Source organism: Manis javanica, chromosome 12 (genome assembly GCF_040802235.1).
Source record: "Manis javanica isolate MJ-LG chromosome 12, MJ_LKY, whole genome shotgun sequence".
NCBI classification, from domain to species: Eukaryota; Metazoa; Chordata; class Mammalia; order Pholidota; family Manidae; genus Manis; species Manis javanica.
Genome location: NC_133167.1, coordinates 107,624,783 through 107,643,237, shown reverse-complemented (window position 1 = coordinate 107,643,237; position 18,455 = coordinate 107,624,783). Strand labels below are relative to the sequence as shown.

Below are 18,455 nucleotides of genomic sequence, written 5' to 3'. Positions count from 1 at the left end.
ACACATCCGTACACATATATAAATGTGTGCTCTGTTTAGAGGTTCCCCACATATTTCCATTATAATATCATTATTTATAATGTCCCAATTGGCAGTGCACTTACATTAAAATTATTTTGAAATAGAAGAAGACCCACAAAACATAAGATCCAGGTCTCTGATGTATTAACAGTTAGTAGGATGATAGCATGAAAAAAAAATTCAGTGCAGGATAGTTAAATGCCATGCTGTGTGGCTGGTCCCAGATTTGGGGTTTCACAGGCTGAAAGTTAACCTCCTCCCCACGTTGGGTGGGAGCAGACTTGGTTGAACTGCTCAGGTGTGGGGAATGTTCTAGCAGGCAGCCTTAGGTAAGGGGCTCCGCCTCCCAGAGCTGCGGTTCCTTATTTGTGAAATGCAGCCAAGGACAGTAGGTCCTTCACGGGACTGTGTGAAGGCTAAGAGCTGAGCATGCACGGGCCTCATAACAGTGACCAGCAGAGAGCAAGGACGTAGTGAATGTTAGTCCTGCAGCAGAAATGACAGCTTGTTAACTTACTCCAAAGGGCTGTAAAATCAGTTTGCTACCTACTGTCACCATAGTGTTAAGTCCAGAAAGAATGCATTCACCCTAAAGTTAAAAGTGAAATACTTGTGCTCTGGGCCAGGTGCAACCTTGCCATGGGCCAGTCCATTCGCCCCAGTGCTGGGGAATCTGGCACCCATAGGGTGTCACCAGCAGAGCCGGGAAGCTTGGGCCCCTCAGTGAGGAAGGGGAGTGTGAGGTGGGCTGGAAACGGAGTGTGGCACAGGCGGACAGCAGGAAGTGGGCCTGCATGGGTTCCTTAAGGGCCCTAGGTAGGAAGTGCCCTCCTTCCTCAGCGGAGGTGTTCGGTGTTAGTGGAAACACCACTTCTCTCAAAGCCCCCAGTACCGACTGTCATGCACTTAAACCTCCTCCAAAATCATCAGAGCACAGTTGCCTTAAATGAGCACGCAGATTGTAGAGTCACAGTTTGGAGCTTGGATCTTTCTGCGAAAACAGCTGCAGATGGTGCCCTTCCAGTGATGCCCAAACACGTCACTGTTTGAGAAAATACCAACTCCCAGGAAATGAAAAAGACAGGATGTGCTGTGGCTCAAAGTCAAACATGTGCCCGCGTATTTGTGATGCGATCGTGCTGACTGTCAGATGCTTCCTCTGGCCGGTGACCATGCCCATTGATGTCAATCGCTGACTTGCACTCTGAAGGAAAAAAGAGTCTAGAAATGAGCTGAATCTTTCTCTGTTTATCTCAGTCTTAAGTAAGACAAAGATGACTGCTTGTCTTGCCTGGCCTCCCCTTCTGTAATTTCTAAAGAAATTCCACAGGACAAATGTGATGAACGGAGAGACTTGTTCCCACTGCCGTTCGTGAAGCCACTTCACATGACTTCCCTGTCCCCGCACACAACTTAACATTCATCTGCGACCTGTAGGCGACTTTAGAAACGAGCCTCCCAGGTTGCAGTTTCTTGTAGGGTCAAGATTCGACGTGTCCTTACTATATACTTTCAGGGTGACAGGGTCTGTGTGTGAAAGGAATGACTCTCGCTCTCTGTGGTCCTCCTCCTTTTTCCTCGTCCCCAGTGCAATTTGGGGGATTCTGAAAATATTCCTTTTGGCTAGCAGCACACACTTGCCTCCAAGAAAAACATGACTGAGAATGTTTTTATTTCAGGGTTTGTGTGGTATTCTCTGGAAATTTCTTGTAAAGGAGAGTTCTAGCCGTTCTTCAAAATTAGATGCTTGTATGTGGCCCCATTAGTCATATCCAAAAAAAATGATGGTGATTTTAAAACAAAATCCTATTTGAATTTCTATTTAGTTTTTTTTTAAACTGTGTTGGCAGTTCCTCCGTGTTTACAGCAGTCCCACTTCCATTGTCAGCTCTGCTGTTTTCAGCAAAGAGAATAGCTGGTGTTTTTCCTGCTTCATGACCCAATCGTCTGGCAGATACATAGAAATAGAAAACTGTGTCAGGAGGTGCTCTATTTCCTATTTGTGGGAGACAGGAAGGAACACAACAGAAAAATAAAGAAATTGATTTGGCCAAAGCTTTAGACCAAAGCATTTTTTGTTCCATTGTGTTCACGCATGGGGCCCTTTGAATTCCGAGATAGTCTGTCTTTTAACTCTGACCCACTTGTTTCCTGCCTTCTCCCTGACGTGTCCACAGTCTCACCTTGCCTTCGCACCACTTGGTGTCCCATGAAAGGTAGCGGTGTGCCCCGTGACCTGGGCTTCTCCCCTGAAGCCCCCATTGCATCCTGCTCTGTCCCCTGTCCCCGCAAGGACATGGTGTAGTAGGAAGGAGTGACTCAGCTGTATTTAGGTTTAAAAATGTTGATTCTGAAAAGCTTATGGATAAGGCTTGATATGGCATTTTAAAACTAAATCAGTTGTAAATGCAAACATAGAGTTCAGAACCTAACTCAGTTCTAAGCCAGATTTCAAGGTGCTTAACTATTAACAAAACACCACTTTATAATCAAGTGTTTCATAAATCAAAAAATGGTATCATGATGAGTCAATTTTCTTGAAATAATGTGATTCCGTTTTGGCCTCCTCACTCTGAATTCAGTAAGTGGTGGGTCTGATTTTATTGGCTTGAGCATAAAATAACACTTAGAACTAGGACGAAGCCCATTGTTCACGCAGTCCGAGCTGAGCCTCTACAGCGGAGAACGCTGCCGCTCCCCTAAAGCTGTGGCCAGCAGCAGAAGCAGCCCTGGAGTCTAGGTCCCCCACTGGTGTTCTGGCACATCACGCTGCCTTCCCAAGGCCATTCAGGAATCATCATCTTGAAAGCCGTTCTTTTTTTTAAACCTCAAATTGATGGGTTAACCTCTGAACACCTTCTAAGAACCATTTTTAGGCGGCCTGTCCTTGGTGGCTGCGTCTGTGACCAGGACCCCTGAGCCGTGAGGTTGTCTCTAGCAAGCTTCCTGGCCCTGTGCCAGGCGCTCCCCAGCTTGATTCCAGAGTCCTTCCTGCTCTGTCACAGCTGACGCCCCGACGAAGTCCTTACACCTCACCGAGCGCTCTCTCACCCGCCGCCTCACTGGATCCTTACCGTACACTCTGCAGGTGAGAAGGACCCTGTTTCTGCTTAGTGGTCGCGACACCGGATGAAGTACCTTGTCTGGCTGGCTTGTATGTGGAGCTTGGAAACAGTCTGGATCAAGGCATAGTCATCTCAGAGTACACCTAATCTGTAAACTTCCAGTGTTAAAAGAATGGGCTCTACTTGCGGACGGACACATAACCTGAGGGTCTTTGCTCCTTGAGTTTGAGGTAGTTACTGAAAAACGCCCCAGCTCTTCCCCTGTGAGCTGCGAGAACCCATGCGAGCTGCTCTTTGGAGTCTCTGTGCACTCCTGTCTTGGCCCAGGGGACGCGGGCAGTAGGTGGTCCTGTTTGCATCCTTGCCCTGGCTATACCTTCGTCCTGTTCATCCCGCAAATTCCCCCATCGGAGGCACTGCGCTTTCCCGGTTCCATTACCTCATGATCAAGAACAGATCCGAAAAAGTGACTGGCCAGAAAATCAAGACCCCTGTGGAGTTGCCCTTTGTGAGAACTTCAGGAACGATGTGTGAGCAGGACAGGACTGTGATCGCCATCCAGGTGCGAGCAGTGGTGGAGTCCAAGAAGTGGACGTTGTTTTTTTGAGTGAGAACTCTGTGAAGCTCTCTGGAACCAACCTTTGACTATTATGAATGAGGTTCCATCATTTTTGGAATTCTTATATTGCATAGTTGTATAGTTTTGTGAAGGTGCAAGATAGAATCTACTGGATCCACCCAGCACAGAAAAGCATAATCCTAAGGCTGCCATGTGGCCCTGAGGGTGGAGAGGCCCTGGGGCCAGAGCATGACTCTGCGGGTAACGGTCGGGACTTTGGGAAGCCACAGGAGCGGTTTGTTTTTAACTAGGCAGTGATGGGTTTTTATCTGTGAAGAATGGATTGCAGGAGACGAGCAGAAGCAGGGTGACTGGGAGGAGGCAGTTAGGGTCATCTGGGTAAGAGACTGTAATGGCCATGGCTCAGGTCAGGGGAGCTGGTGGAGAGAGATCAGATTGGCATACTTTTTAGGAAGATCTGAAAGGATTTGATAGCATGTGGTATGTGGAACAGAGAAGTTAAGATGGATCCTTCCTAAATATTTTCCTTGAGCTACTGAGGGTAGATAGTGGTGGCATTTATACTAAGGTGGGGAACCCTGGGGGATGTATAGTAAAAACATCAGCACATACTGAGTATGAGATTCCTAGTAGAGAAATCACCTGTGTATCTCGGTCTCAAGCCTTCAGGTGAAGACCATATACATACTCATTTGGGAGCCACTGGTGCATAGACGGTGTTAAAGCCGTGGTACCCAGGAGTGTGTGTGCAGTGGGGAGGAGTGAGTGTGGGGCTGAGCCCTGTGCTGAGCCAGCGATTAAACATTGGGAAGCAGGAGGAGAAGCGAGGGAGAGCAGCAAGGGCTGGGTAGTGATTGGGGGGGGGCTCCTGGAGAACGTGGGTAGGATGGTGGGTAGGATGGGTGGAGAAAGAGCATCGGCCACTGGCTTCGCCTGGGTGGGTGTTGTCAGAAACCTTGCCAAGAGCAGCTGCAGGGATGAGGAGGGTCATTCAGACTTACTGTTCACTAAGTAGAGGAGGGGTAACTGGGTGCTGAGGACTATCTCGAGCCCCTTGCCGAGACTGGGTCAGAGATCCGGGCCTTGGTAACTAGATGGGGCAACTGAAATAGGGCCCACACCTGTAATGGGCCCACTGAAAGATGGTATTCCCAGTGTTTGACAAAGCACCTGAGTCTATTGGCTTCGCAGGAAAGAAAGGAGATTATTTATGTATATTAAAACTGAAGTTGCTCTATTTGGCAAACAGTTTAATTGGATAAGGCTGCAATTCAGAAAATTGAGTGATTTAGCTTCGGTACTGGTTGCTGAACATCCTATTCAAAGTTATGACCTTCAGGGACCACACTGGTTTGGTTTGATTTGTTTAACTTGGGGTAACTGAGTAGTAATGCCAGTTCTTAAATTTTTTTTTATTTCAAATTATGTCTTCCTCGCCTTGTGATTGGAAACTCTAGGACCTTGGCTTCATCCATGCTGAATTGTACCACATACTCAAAGCCTGTTTTTAGAACAAACCTGAGCTGAACCTAAATGTACATCTTTATTAGCTAACCTTTGCAACTTTCTGTTGAGTTCCTGATTTTCCAACGGAGCAGTTCTTCCTTCAAGTAATTGCATAGGGCATCTTAACTTGAGGTTCTCATTGGAAAATTCGGCCGTGATTTGATTCTCTGGAGCTTTCTGAAAATTGTCTTCAGTTTTCCATCATTTAGGTATTTGGATATCTATCAGTGACATTGGGGACACTGTTAAGTACCCATTCCTTTAGGTTTCTAAGCGCTATTCCTGAGTTAAAATAGATTGCTGAAGAATATCATACTTGGACCCAAATAGTGTCTGCAAAGTACCCCCGTGAGTTAGGCTTTCGGGGTAATATTAGATATTATGGTTTATGTAAAAAATACTAGATTTTTGTAAACTTTTGTACCTTTTTCAAGACCATAATTGACAACATCGTACATTCTGCTACATGATACTTTTTACATGTGCGTCACGCAGTGCATTTCTTCTCAAATTCTTTGCCTTGGAAGGTTCTCTACAGGAAGTCTCTAGACTTTTCTTTACCAGAGAAATAGAACTATGTAACTAAGAGCGATGTTGTCAGCTGGCGTAACAGCTTGCCTTTGGTCATGATAGATCGATCTCATAGTTCTTTGGAATCAGATTTCTTCTTCTGAAAGGAAGTTCCTTTCCTTGAATGTCAGAGTTCTGTATAACCTCATGACTTACCAGACATTAGCGGTTCTCAGACTTACAGACTTCGGCCTTATGTACAGGCAGTGGCACAGTCGCCAGCTGTTGGCTCTCGCGAAGCCGGAGCCGAATCATGTGCTCTTGTCCATCACGTGGGCCTTGCCGCCTTCCTCAGCGGGCTACCCACTTTACCAGATCACACATCGCCACAGAGTGTCCTTTAGTGAGGAGAGCAATACTTCTGCCCGGGTTTTGCTTCATGTAATTCTTCCTGATTTTGGTTTTGTTGGATAACAACAAACAAGAAAGAGGACTATACAAATACTTGGTGTCCCTCACAGGTTTTTTGTTTTTGTTTTTTGAGGTATAGGTGACATAGAACATTATATTAGTTTCAGGTGTATAGCGTAATGATTCAGTATTTGTATATATTGTGAAATGGTCACCATGGCATGTTTAGTTAACATCCATCACCATATTTAGTTTTTCTTTCCCTTGGGGTGACAACTTTTAAGATCTACTCTCTTAGCAACTTTCAAATATGCAATACAGCATTATTATAGTCACCATGCTGTGCATTACATCCTCATGGCTTATTTTATAACCGCAAGTTTGTACCCTTCGACCTTTAAGTATCTCTTCTATTCCATGTGCACTTTATTAGAGTAGGACATTAACTTCAGTTGTTAAATTTTAAACAATGTTTTTACTTATAAGCAATTTAAGTAACTTTTGGTAGTAAAACTTTGAGATAGCAAGGGACTAGGGCAAAATAGCATTTGAAACATGCAGGCAGAATCTCTTTAACAGATACTGGTTATTTAGCAATTACAAGCGCTTGGTGGGGAGACTGTACCTGTCGTTCTTTACATGGCCCAAGACCCAGCACAGAACATGGAACACAGCACTTGTTGAATGAATAAGCGAGTGAGTGGATGACTGACCATACTTGTTATTTCTTTTAAACAATCTCAGAGTTTCTTCTTGCCTCCAATAAGCTAAAAATGTCATATGAAAACATCATATGTCATTATAAATTATAAAAAGTATCTGTGTAGTTCATGTATTTCTTGTTAAAATTGATGAAAATAAGATGACCTGATGTTCACTTAAGGAAAAAATCTTTATAATTCAAATTCACAGAAAAAAAGGTAAGAAAGAGTGGTTGCTCTTAGTAGCCATAATATTTGGTTTATTGTCTGTGATGGTAATAATAATATCTACTTTGTTTTCATACAGCAAAGTGATGTTTCTGCTATTTATTTTAGTTACATTGGAATGTGTTATATTTATTTCTTTGTTTTCATTCTGATAAGAAAAGTACGAGCTTGTGTTATTTATAAAGATGTTTGGATTCCACATGGAAGCACGCTGGCAAAATGCTGGGTCACCCTGATCTTTGCTTAGCAATATGTAAAAAGCAGCTAATAGTGGCAGCTAAGCTCTAAAATCCAAAAATAACCCATTTTCATTTTTTCAGGCTGGAAAAGATTGAGTAAAATGCAAGCATCATAAATCTAACTAATGCCTGTATACAATACAGCTAAACTTTTTCGTAAGAATATGCAGACGTGAATAAGCCTGCCGCTTCTTTTCCCTCTTGCTATCTGGTATTTAGTCTCTGTCTGTTAATATCTCTTAAAAAGGGGAAAGAATTCTTAACTTCTTATTTTTAGTCTTCTCTGTTTTGGTTAAATAGGTTGTACGAAGGTTTGGTTTCCTGCCACTTTTTCCAAGGCAGCGAGAGCGGTGCTTTTTAGGCCTGAAGTACATCGGAATGGGGCGGGGGGAGCACAGACTCTGATTCAGACGCAATTCTGATTCCGTGGGTCTGGGTCCCAGGCTGCGGCTTTTCTGCCAGAGGCAGTGTGCAGGTTGCTAACCCTGGGACCCCACCGACTAGGAAGGTGCTGGAGACCAGGTGGCCTTTGGGGTTGAGGTGGTGCTGCTTCCAGATGGTCAGTCGCACGGAGAATGTGAGGATGGGGCTGCCTTGTCTGGAGATTGACATTTGCTCCCAGCCCGTCAGGGCAGTCATTCTTTGTGGATACTGAGACTTAAATGGTTTTAGTTAATTAAATTGCTCATAGTTTCAGTGCTCAAAAATGGTGAGTCTGAATTTAAATTCAGCTTTTTCTCCATTCACAGCCCATATTCCTTCTGGTGATAACCTAGAAAATATTTTTATCTTCTGCTGCTTTAAACTTTGATGTATCCATTCTGTGACTGGACACCACCTTATGTTTTTTAAGAGAGTCATGAATCAGAGAGTGGATTTTAATGGTAATCATGTCACTTACTCACTAGGTGTATGACAGACAAGTAAGGAAACTCTCTAAGCCTCAGTTTCCCTACCTGTTAAAAGTTTGAAAGATCATCTAAATATAGTGCTCAGCACCCACTCAAGAAATGTTAATTGCGATCATTATTAAACAAGCATTTTTTGACATCTGTACCAGCCTTCATTCAAATCATAACTTGAGTGAACATTGACAACATTGTGCCAAGTGGAAGAGGCCAGACGCAGAAGGTCATGGTGTCTCTGCAGCAGGTAAAGCCACAGAGACAGAGAGCTGACTAGTAGTCACGGGGCATGGGGGGCAGGAGGGCGAGGGGGGATTACTTAGTGGCATGGGGTGTATTCCTGAGACAAAAAAGGAGTTTTGAAACTAGGACAAGGGGGTGGTTGCACAACACTGGGGATGTGCCAGATGCCACTGTGCCTTCTAATGTCCCTGAAAGCGTTCCTTAAAGTGTTGGATGGTGTAATTCTGGGAGTGTCACCTCCATTTTATTTCACCTCCACTTGAAAAATCATATATGGAAAATTGCCTCATTGAGGCAGGCATTTCATGTACTGAGTAGGTTTGTATTTATAAAATAACTTTATGGAATTATAGGAAGTACTTCTTGATGTTCTGAGATGTGTTGGGAATACAGCGGAATGGCTTATTTTGGAACAAATAGTATTGCCTTGAAACTTTGCCAGTTCAAGTTGGTCTTTTCAGAATACTAGACCTCCTCTGTTTTCTGGCTCCAAATGTTCAGGACATAAGCACCCTATTATTCTGTTATTAAAAATTATACCATTGATAGACCCAGTTTTTTCTCCTGATGTTTAACCTCAAAATAACTTCATTGCTACAACTATTTAATTAACATTATGTATACTTTTATAATTTATAATGACATATAATGTTTTTGTGTGACAGAAAGGTTAACTAGCCTGCCTGTTGTCACAAAGCTGTGAAGAGCTAGATATTGGTTAATCTAGTTGTCTGGATTCTGTGCTCTTAATCTGTCTAGCTGTGTATGGACACTATGTTGTCTGGCTATGGAAGAAACACAAATATTATTCTCCCTTTAGCAAAAGTCAGAACAATGTACAGAGCAGCGGATTCTCCTAAGGTGTTGAGAAAATCAGTTACCCTTGTAACTGAAACAAAGAATCTGTAAATTCTGATGAGGAAAAGATTGGTAATTCGATTTGTATTATTTTGCTGTTAGTTTAAGGTAGCAAGAAATTAGTAATTACTACTTTTATTACTCTTACATAGGAAAGAAGAGTTAGCAAATGCTAGATACAGGTTTCTATACTTCTGTAAACTTTTACAACCACATTTTTTACCACGATTGCCAGGGGGAAGGATGGGGGGGGCAAGGCATGATGAAGACAACCCCATCTATTTTCAATGACTAAAGTAGGGAATAAAGTATACTTTTGAACCATTTGAAATTAACTAAATTCCCATGAGTTAAATCTGTGGCACAAGTTTGTAACTGTCAGATTTGACTTAAAGCAGCTGGTGTTTGGTACAATATGAAGTTTGTTGTATGCAAAGAATATCACCAACATTTCCCTTCAGGCAGCCCCTTCTCCCTTCGCTGCTTTGTTCTGGCAAGTGTTCTAACCATCACAGCTGCCGTCAGATTCAGCAATTCTATGTGGTAGGTAGTACGCTCTGAGACGTGTCCAGAAACAATGAGTAATTAGGCTGGCTATTTAGAAATATGGAATATGCTTAATATTACAGTTACAACAAAAAATTGTGAACATTAATATTTTCAACACAATCAGAAATGCTCCCAAGTGAATTAATTAAGTCAGCTTCATATTAAAGCTGTCATTTTCATACTGGCAGTGAATCCTTATCATATGAGGTCATTAAATTTTCTCAAGCTCAACCTAAGATCCCTCTTACATGTCACTTTTTCCCTCATTCTAACCTTCTCTCATCACTCATACATTGAAATAATTCGGTATTGTCCCTCTCTTTAAAAAATTTTTTTGAGAAGTCAGGAATTACGGGGAACTTTTATAGCATTTTTTTCCTACTAAATGCTTTGTGAGTACATTTTTTCTTAGGCAGCTGAAGGCAATTTCTTAGGCAATTAAGAAAATATGAAGACATTACAGTTAATGTTAAAAACTAATTTGGTTCTGGTTTGGAAAGTGACATTCTTGAGCTTTGGTACTTTTGTTCATGTAGAATTTTCTAAGTATTCTTTGGAGAACAGGAGTTTGAAGTAGCGAAAACCTTGTACTTTTCACAGACACATTTACTTGTACACACAAACACTTCGGGTTTATGCTATCTGGTTACTGCAGTAAATCAAAATTACTCTGACTCACAAAATTGCTCTGCTTCACGAGCAATTGTAATGTTCCTGCTACTCCACTTCTGCATCGTATTGCAAGTCCTAGCCTGTGCAAAGGGAAGGACAAAAAAAATGCATATAGGTTGGGAAAGAAAGAAAGCTGTATTCATGGAAGACATGATTGTCTACATAGAGAACATCAACAGATCTACAAAGAGCTCCCACAACTAGTTGGTTGTGGTCAATATGGTTATAGAACATGAAGTTGATATAAAAAATTTAGTTGTATTTCTGTTAATGAGCCACTGGAATTCTTAGTTTTTTTTAATGCCATTTAGCTTCCTCAGAAATTGAAACATTTAAGTTTTAATCTGACAAAATATTTGCAGGATCTGCATGCTGAAAACTATAAAATGCTTATGAAAGAAATCAAAGAAGACCTTAAAAAAGAGAAATACTAGGTCCATGAATTGTGAAATTTCATATTTTTAAGCTGTCCCCCCTATCCTTTTTTCAGTTCAAGTGTAGTTGACATTGTATTAGTTTCAGGTGCACAACATAGTGATTCAACATTTATATGCTTTATGAAGTGATCGCCACTGATCACCATGACACCAGAGCAGACCTAGCTACCATGTGTCACTATACAAAGCTCTTATGTAGTATTAATTATATACCCTGTGCTCTACATTGTATCTCTGTCTTAATTATTTTATAATTGAAAGTTTGTACTTTTTTACTCTCCCTATTTTGCTCTTTCTTCCAATACACTCCCTTCTGGCATCTACCAGATTGTTCTCTGTATCTGTGCATCTATTTCTGGCTCGATTTTTTTGTTGTTGTTCTTTTGTTCTGCTTTTTAGATTCCACATATAAGTGAAATCATATGGTATTTGTCTGTCTGTCTCTCTTTTTCTCCTTCTCAGTTCTTCCCATTTTGATCTGTGGATTCAACTCAGTTCCACTTACAAGCCCAACAAGATCTTTTTGTAGATAACAACAAGCCAGCTCTGGTCGCAGAGCACTTTTGAAAAAGAAGAGCAAAGCTGGGGCTCACACAGCAGCAGGATCTAGGCGATGGGTGAATGAGAACTCTGTACTATTTTGGCAACCTCTGTGTAAGTCTAAAATCATCCAAAATAAAATGTTTTTTAAAAGTCAAGTATAACTTAAGAAGCCATAATAAAAATGGCACTGCCTAAGAAGTAAAAAGCTAACCTTTTCAAACAATATGGTTTCTCTCTCACTTACCAACTTTACATCTCCCTGTATGGCCCCGGAAGATGACTGGTTAGCCAGAGACGGGTAAGATTCCTCAAGGGAGGAACAATCTAAGACAGGCACAGTCGCAGGGGGGCCATCAGGTGAGAAATTGGGGATCAACAGAGGTGAGGCTCAGAACCTCACCCCCCCTATTTTGAGAGAAATCTTCTGCATCCATGGATGTTTTAATGCCCTTGTGTAGCTCGGATTAGCACATAGTCTACAGGCACACACCTGATCATCTACATTTGCCCTCTTACAACACTAAACTATGTTTTCTACCTTTATCTTGCATCTACCTACCACTTCAGCATTTTATTAAAAATAATAATAATAATAATAATAATAAAGGGAGAAATGTGGGATCCACATATAAATCAAGTATAAAAATCAAACAAATATTCATATTTGGCCTGATTGTTTATAGTTCATAATGCGTGATCAAAACCGAAAGTTTCTGTGATGAATGCCCTTGTACTGTTCACCATGTAAGAATTTATTCACTATGTAAGAATTCGTTCACCATGTAAGAACTTGTTCATTATGCTTCAGAAGATTGGAGACTGATGAGAATTAGGCTTGAGATGGATTAATGATTGTGCATTGAGCATTGACCCCCTATACAGAATTTTATTGTTGTTAACAACCATTTGATCAATAAATATGAGAGATTCCCTCTCAAAAAAAAAAAATGGCACTGCCTGCTCCATAGTTTCCTAGCCTGGATTCTCACTGCTAAAATAGCCTTCTGATATTTTACCTACGAAATTCTAAATAAAATGCTTTTCCTGCCATTTTTAAATTCTTTCACTTTTAGACCTTATCCATAGACCTCCTTTTATGGAAGATTAAAATGTGACTATATAGCTGTCTCTAGTACTATATTACACTTCCCCTCCCCAATCTACTGAATATGGTTATAATTTTTGTTGAGCATTTTATGTGTGTGTACTAACATGCACACACATATTCACACACATATACATGAATGAGTATGTGAATACTGTTTGAACCAAGCCATATAGTGATTCATTTCTGGTAATTTTTTGGTTGGTTTTCTAAGCTGATCACTGACAGTTATTTTGATTGCTTATATTTTTCTGTAAACCTATCACTAATTCACTGTAAAATTTTCTAAAAGCACTGTAATTCTTCTGTCAAGTCTGTCTACACGTCAGATGATCTTTCAGCCCCATTCATTTTTCCTGGAGGCACCCCAGTGAATCCCAGTGTCCTCCCCTGGAGACCGGGGTGCTCTAGGTCTACAGAGCAACTGTCGCCCTGGACTCAGGAGTCCTGTTCGTTTGGTTCTGTTGGTGTTTTCATGCTCACGGTTTTTATCAAGTGGGTGCAAAGTCATGTTTAATAATGAGGCAGTGAAAAGCCGTTTGAGACTCTGCCTGCCTGAGTGGCGGCTAGATAGTCCTATGGGAATGGAGGTGCTGACTGAGGGACGCCCAGGTGTTGGTGTCTGCATGTCTTGTTTCCCAGGATGGTCAAGGTCCCCAGGAAAGAATGGCCCTGTCCCACCCCGCCTTCTGTGCTGGGGGTTTCCCTCGTGCTTCTTACTGCTCTCAGGAAAGCCCATCTGATTTTCCTTCCACCTTGTTCCAGAGGAGGGCAGGCTGGGGGGTGAAGATGGCTCCATTCTACCCTGTTCCACACTCATTTTCAGACATACCTTGTGCCACCAGTTTCTCTGCCCTTCTGGGAATCTGCAGGGAATCGAGTGCTCTCCGTTGGCTTCCTTCTCCAGACACTTTCAAGCTTTCTTTGCCCTTGTAAGTCCATTTCCCCTGCTCCATCTGCTTTGCAACTTCCAAATTCCAGCATGTTTGATCTGCTGTGGACCCTTTCCCATTCTTTTTCATGCCATCATTTTCATTGCGTGCTGGGACATGGTGAGGATGAATGGGTGCTTATTTTGCTGTGTTTAACCGTAAGCTGACTTTGTTTTCTTCCTTGTAAATGATGCTATTCTTGACGTGCATTTAATATTAGTGCCCTTTTCTGGCTTGGGTTCACTGGAGCTACACCGCCTCACGTTGTTCAAGTAGAATGATGAAATGTATATAAACTGAGAGGACCATTTATATTTGTCCTGGCATGGAATTAACTGCGTAGTCTGTCCCACATTACGCAAAGTCATCTCATCAGTAGGTCTTAATCTAATAATAAGTCAAGAAAACAGTTCCTATTTAAATTCATCAACAAGACTCAAGTTTTATAAATGAAAATTTTAAAATGTCAAACATACTCATTTGCAGTGAGTGCTGAAATAGCTCAGCCCTCCTTTTAAGGACTGTAAACATGGGACTGATCCTCTATTCACAAAATCCCATTCCTCGCTTTATTTACCTTCTCAGTTACTTTTTATTCTATCACATATATTATGGGAAATATGTTGGGTTAACCTTCTATTTTTAAGTTCACTTACAACCTTGACTATGATCTTGCAGAGTACATTTTCCCAATTTTGAGCACTCTAGGAAAAGGTAAGTTTGTTTAATAAAAGAACTAAATCAGAAAGTTTTTCCTGTGTTTCTAATTTGATGATTTCATTACAGTCAAATTAGTGTTTTCTGCTCTCTCTGTTGAATATTAATTCCCAGCGTACTTACATACATTACATTTGTTAATTCACTTACCAAAATTATACTGTGGATGCTTTATGGCTTTATTTTTATGACATTTAGAAAGGATAAATTCAGAGAACATAAATTTCCTAAAGAGGAATTTTAATGTGGATTACATTTGAACTCAAATCCCACGTGCATTTTTAGGACTAGTTCCTGTGTTTTCTCACTGGTACATTCATTGTGTCTCACTTTGTTGCCTTGTTTCTGAACTGAGCCAGGGTCTGAAACTTTTTTACGTTGTATTTTCTGAGCCAATCATGACTTTGTAGGGAACCACACACATATTGTTGTTTGTGCCTCTGTAAATGGTAACATACACTGTTAATAGAAGTAAGATAAACACTGTGACTTAGGTGTTCTTAACCACCTAAAAGGAACAAAGTAGAGGATGATTTCAGTACACAGTTACCAATTTTCTAATACTTTCCTTCACTTGATATCTTTTTTTTTTTTTTAATGCTGCTTGGGCCCTTAAAATCAGAGAAAGCAAAGAGACTTAAATGGCAAAATGCTCATCTCACAGATAACTGGAAATTGAACAGGGTCCCTGAGAACACAGCTCATTCCTTTCTGTCTACGGAGTCAGATTTTCCCACGTCGCACTCCGTGCCCAGTGTATCCTCTTGGGCCCGGTGCCCTGTCTGCCTCCTGGCTTCTCGGCTTGTCTTCTGGTTCTCCCGTGAGACATTTCTTTTGCCATGTGCTAGTAATGCCACTGTGCACATGGGGATAGAAACAGCATATTATACTGTCCCCTGTGAAGCCGCCCAACCCTGTTTCTTGACATGTAAAATGTCGGCCCATCTGTGGACCTGCTCTTGATTCTCCTGGACTGTGCTGGTTGGCTTCCTCCCATAGGTTCCCACAGCCCTGTTTTGGAGAAACCACCATTGTGGTTTGCCTTCCTGCCTCCCTGCAGTGGGTGAACTCCACCAGGATTGGCTTTGTTTCCAGGACTTAGCACGGGCTCTTACTCACGGCAGGCACTGCCTAAGTTCACAGATGATCAGACAGTGAGCTGAAGGAAATAACTGTTGAATAAATATATGCATCTGTTTAAAGTAAGATTCAGGCCACTGCTGAAAATTGTAATTCTGATTCTGTATCTTGCTCTTATTTTACTACTGTGCTCACTTTTTATTAGGAACAAAAAATTGCTCTCGTGTTAGATAAGCACTAGCTTTGAAACCACTAAAACGATTTACTCATTCCCAGTAAATCAGTAAAATGAACCTGATGTTTGTAGCAACTCTAGAAAAGAGTGGATTCACTGAATATAAGAAGGGAATTTGCAGATAAAAAATAAACATGGGGTATGTAATCCAGTTTGGTTATTTTAGTTGTAATATTCTAATGCATAGAAACAGATTTTTTAGGAAGTTTGGTCATGGGGTAGAGATGACTGCAGAATCTCCAACTGTTGAATTAAAAATAAAAATGTGTTTTTGATCATAATCATTTAAAAATGTGTGGGTTCAAGTAATAATAATAATAAATATTAATAATAATGAAAACTTGCTTATGAGACATTTTATCCTTCCAATGTCTGGGAGGGATATGTTAGGCAAAGTCCTGAAAATATTAGCTGATAGGAAAAATGGTCACATGAAAGGGTTGTTTTTTAAATTCAGGCTTATGATCTATCTTCTCCTAATTTGTTTTCTTAGTTAATAAAATCCCAGGATATTTACTGAGGATTATCTATAACGACTCCTTAAATTGGAAACTTGGAATTTTTTTCTTAAATACAGTATTTTGTATGTCTAGAAGTTGGGTGGTATTTAGTATTTGGCCTCACTAGACTAATAACCCAGATTTCTAGTCATTGTGAGATTTTCTTAAGCATTTATTAATACTCATAACATTTATGGCACTTTGATGTTTAAAACACACGTGCTTCATTCAGATCCGCAGGGTGTAGTCACTGCTGGGCTTTTTGCCCGTTTTGTTTTTGCTACATCTACGAAGTGGTTATTGTCCACTAAGAGCCTGATAAATCTGTAGTAAATGTCCTGCTTATTGTGTCACTTACAGGTGCTGTGGTCTTTGGAACTGGGTCACTGGATTTCGGAGGAACCGTTTGAACTTTCTGACTACTTCCCCGCAGCTCCTGTAAGTCAGACCTTACTTTATTATGGTAAATACAACTTGGTATTTTAGGAAATCATTACTGGCATAAATACAGACTCACATTTTTTTTAAATTGAGAGTAATTATGCCCATTATCAAAAAGGTATGTTTATAGAACTTAACACTTTTTATCTATTTATGAAAACAAATGTGAGAAAGTGAAGATGCAATCTCAGAATATTTTAATTACAACAGTCCTCAGGATTAGGAAAAACGAAAATGGAAAAGGTAAGATTTTTTAAGATGTAATATCTTGCTTGCTGCTTTAAAAAAATGTTTTTACTACTCACAGAGATGGAACTGATAGGTGTAAAAGTTGTGACCTGCTCTGATGTGGTCTTGATGTTTCTCCTGAATTCAGCTTCAACTTTACTGACACATAAGTACTTAAATGTTTAATGGAAAAGTTCTAGGTTCTGATTTTTTTAAAGATTGATAATAACTAAGTAGATAATTTCTGGTTTCGTTGGAGGCAGCATTGTGCAGAAGTTGGCTTTCATTTTCAAAAATGTTAACTGGTTTGTGACACAATTCATTCTTTCAAAAGATTAATGTGGAAAGGTAAGTGGTGATTATGCTGATTTTTATCCACAACCAGTCTTCATGGTTTTTTTAGTTGTTGCGGTATGCCGTAGGACTATCACACAACAGGAAGTTGAACTCTGTCCTCTAACCACTGAAGGTACCCAGGTTGTTGGACTGTTTGTGTTTTTTCATTGTTAAGATAAGCGGGTTGATTGCTTCTCAACTTTATACATGCATTCTTAAGGAGAAATAATTCCTCTCAGCAAGACTCGTTCTTTGAAATACCTTGTGAAGAACTAAAGTGTAGATGTAACCCCCCCCTCCCCATTTTCTGCCACAAGAGAGTTATGTAACTGAATAACATTGAATGACATGGTGCAGTTTGTCTTTGGAATCTTTTTACCTGCATACGTGGGCAAGTGATATAAATTATGTTGTTGCCAGGTTTTCCTGTTGTTTTTGTCATATGGTCACTGAGAGATCATAGAACTGTTGTTTCTTTTGAAGTGGTGATATTTTCTTATCAGATAGATGTTTTTTAATTTGATACAAGTCTGTGATACCTCTGAATTTATGAAGCCTTCTTACGTGGAATAAGGGCAACTGTTCAGAGATGGGGCGTTCCTTTACTCAGTTAATATGTTTGCCTGGGAAAAGCAGGGCTCCTGACACTCCCAGAGTCCTTACACATAGCAACACGTGGGTTTTCTAAAACTAAATCAGTGTGGGAGCAAATAGGGGTAAAATTAATTAGATGAGAAAAACAGAATAAGGAAAAGTAGTGATGGAATAGTGGAAAGAGAAGACAGACATAAGGTGAGTGCTGGTTGCACATTTGACTCTTAAGCTTCCTAGCAGCTGACTCAAAAGTGAACATATGAGATATTGCTTCCAAATTACAAACCATTACACAATGTTTTTTAGCATTCACTGTACTATGAAAACCACAGAGGTAAAACTTTCGGAATTTGTTTTGCAGTCCTGAGTTCAGATCCACGCTCTCAAAATTTTCTGTAAACATTTGAATCTCTTATAAACATCATATTTTTGGTTTTGCACTCCAAAACAATTTCTTTTTTAATTTGGTGGTGGACATTAAAAAAAAAGAATCTTAACTAGTGCAAATTATTTTTTTCCTCAGATAATTTTAGGGGTTAATATAGCTTGAGAAGTACAGCTTTGTAAGTGTTATAAATAGAAGGGCTTTCTCGGCCACAGACTAAATTGTAGCCTACTTATCTAAAACACATTTTACTAAAATGGAAAAAAGACATCCCTAATGGAATAGTGAGTAAAAGATAGTAAAGTCTCTTTTTCATGGAATTAAATGTATAATTTTCTTCATCATTAAAACTCAAAATTTTTCTTGTCAAGAGGCACACTTGGTTGTTTCAGAATCAAATTACAAAACTGTAAGTATTACCCAAAAATGTAATC

The 18,455-nt window shown here is 40.4% G+C and overlaps 1 protein-coding gene across 8 annotated transcripts in view; it reads left to right on the top strand.

The window, feature by feature from the left end:
- Nucleotides 1–18,455, top strand: part of MCPH1 (microcephalin 1) — a 204,212-nt gene that overhangs the window by 65,042 nt on the left and 120,715 nt on the right. For 7 of the 8 annotated variants that reach the window (XM_073219223.1, XM_036995909.2, XM_036995911.2 and 4 more), the window contains one exon: nt 16,398–16,475. In XM_073219223.1, the coding sequence (XP_073075324.1) occupies nt 16,398–16,475 (78 nt within the window). Of the gene's footprint in view, nt 1–11,387; nt 11,742–16,397; nt 16,476–18,455 lie in introns of those variants that run through there. The other variant, XM_073219224.1, reaches the window with a different exon arrangement.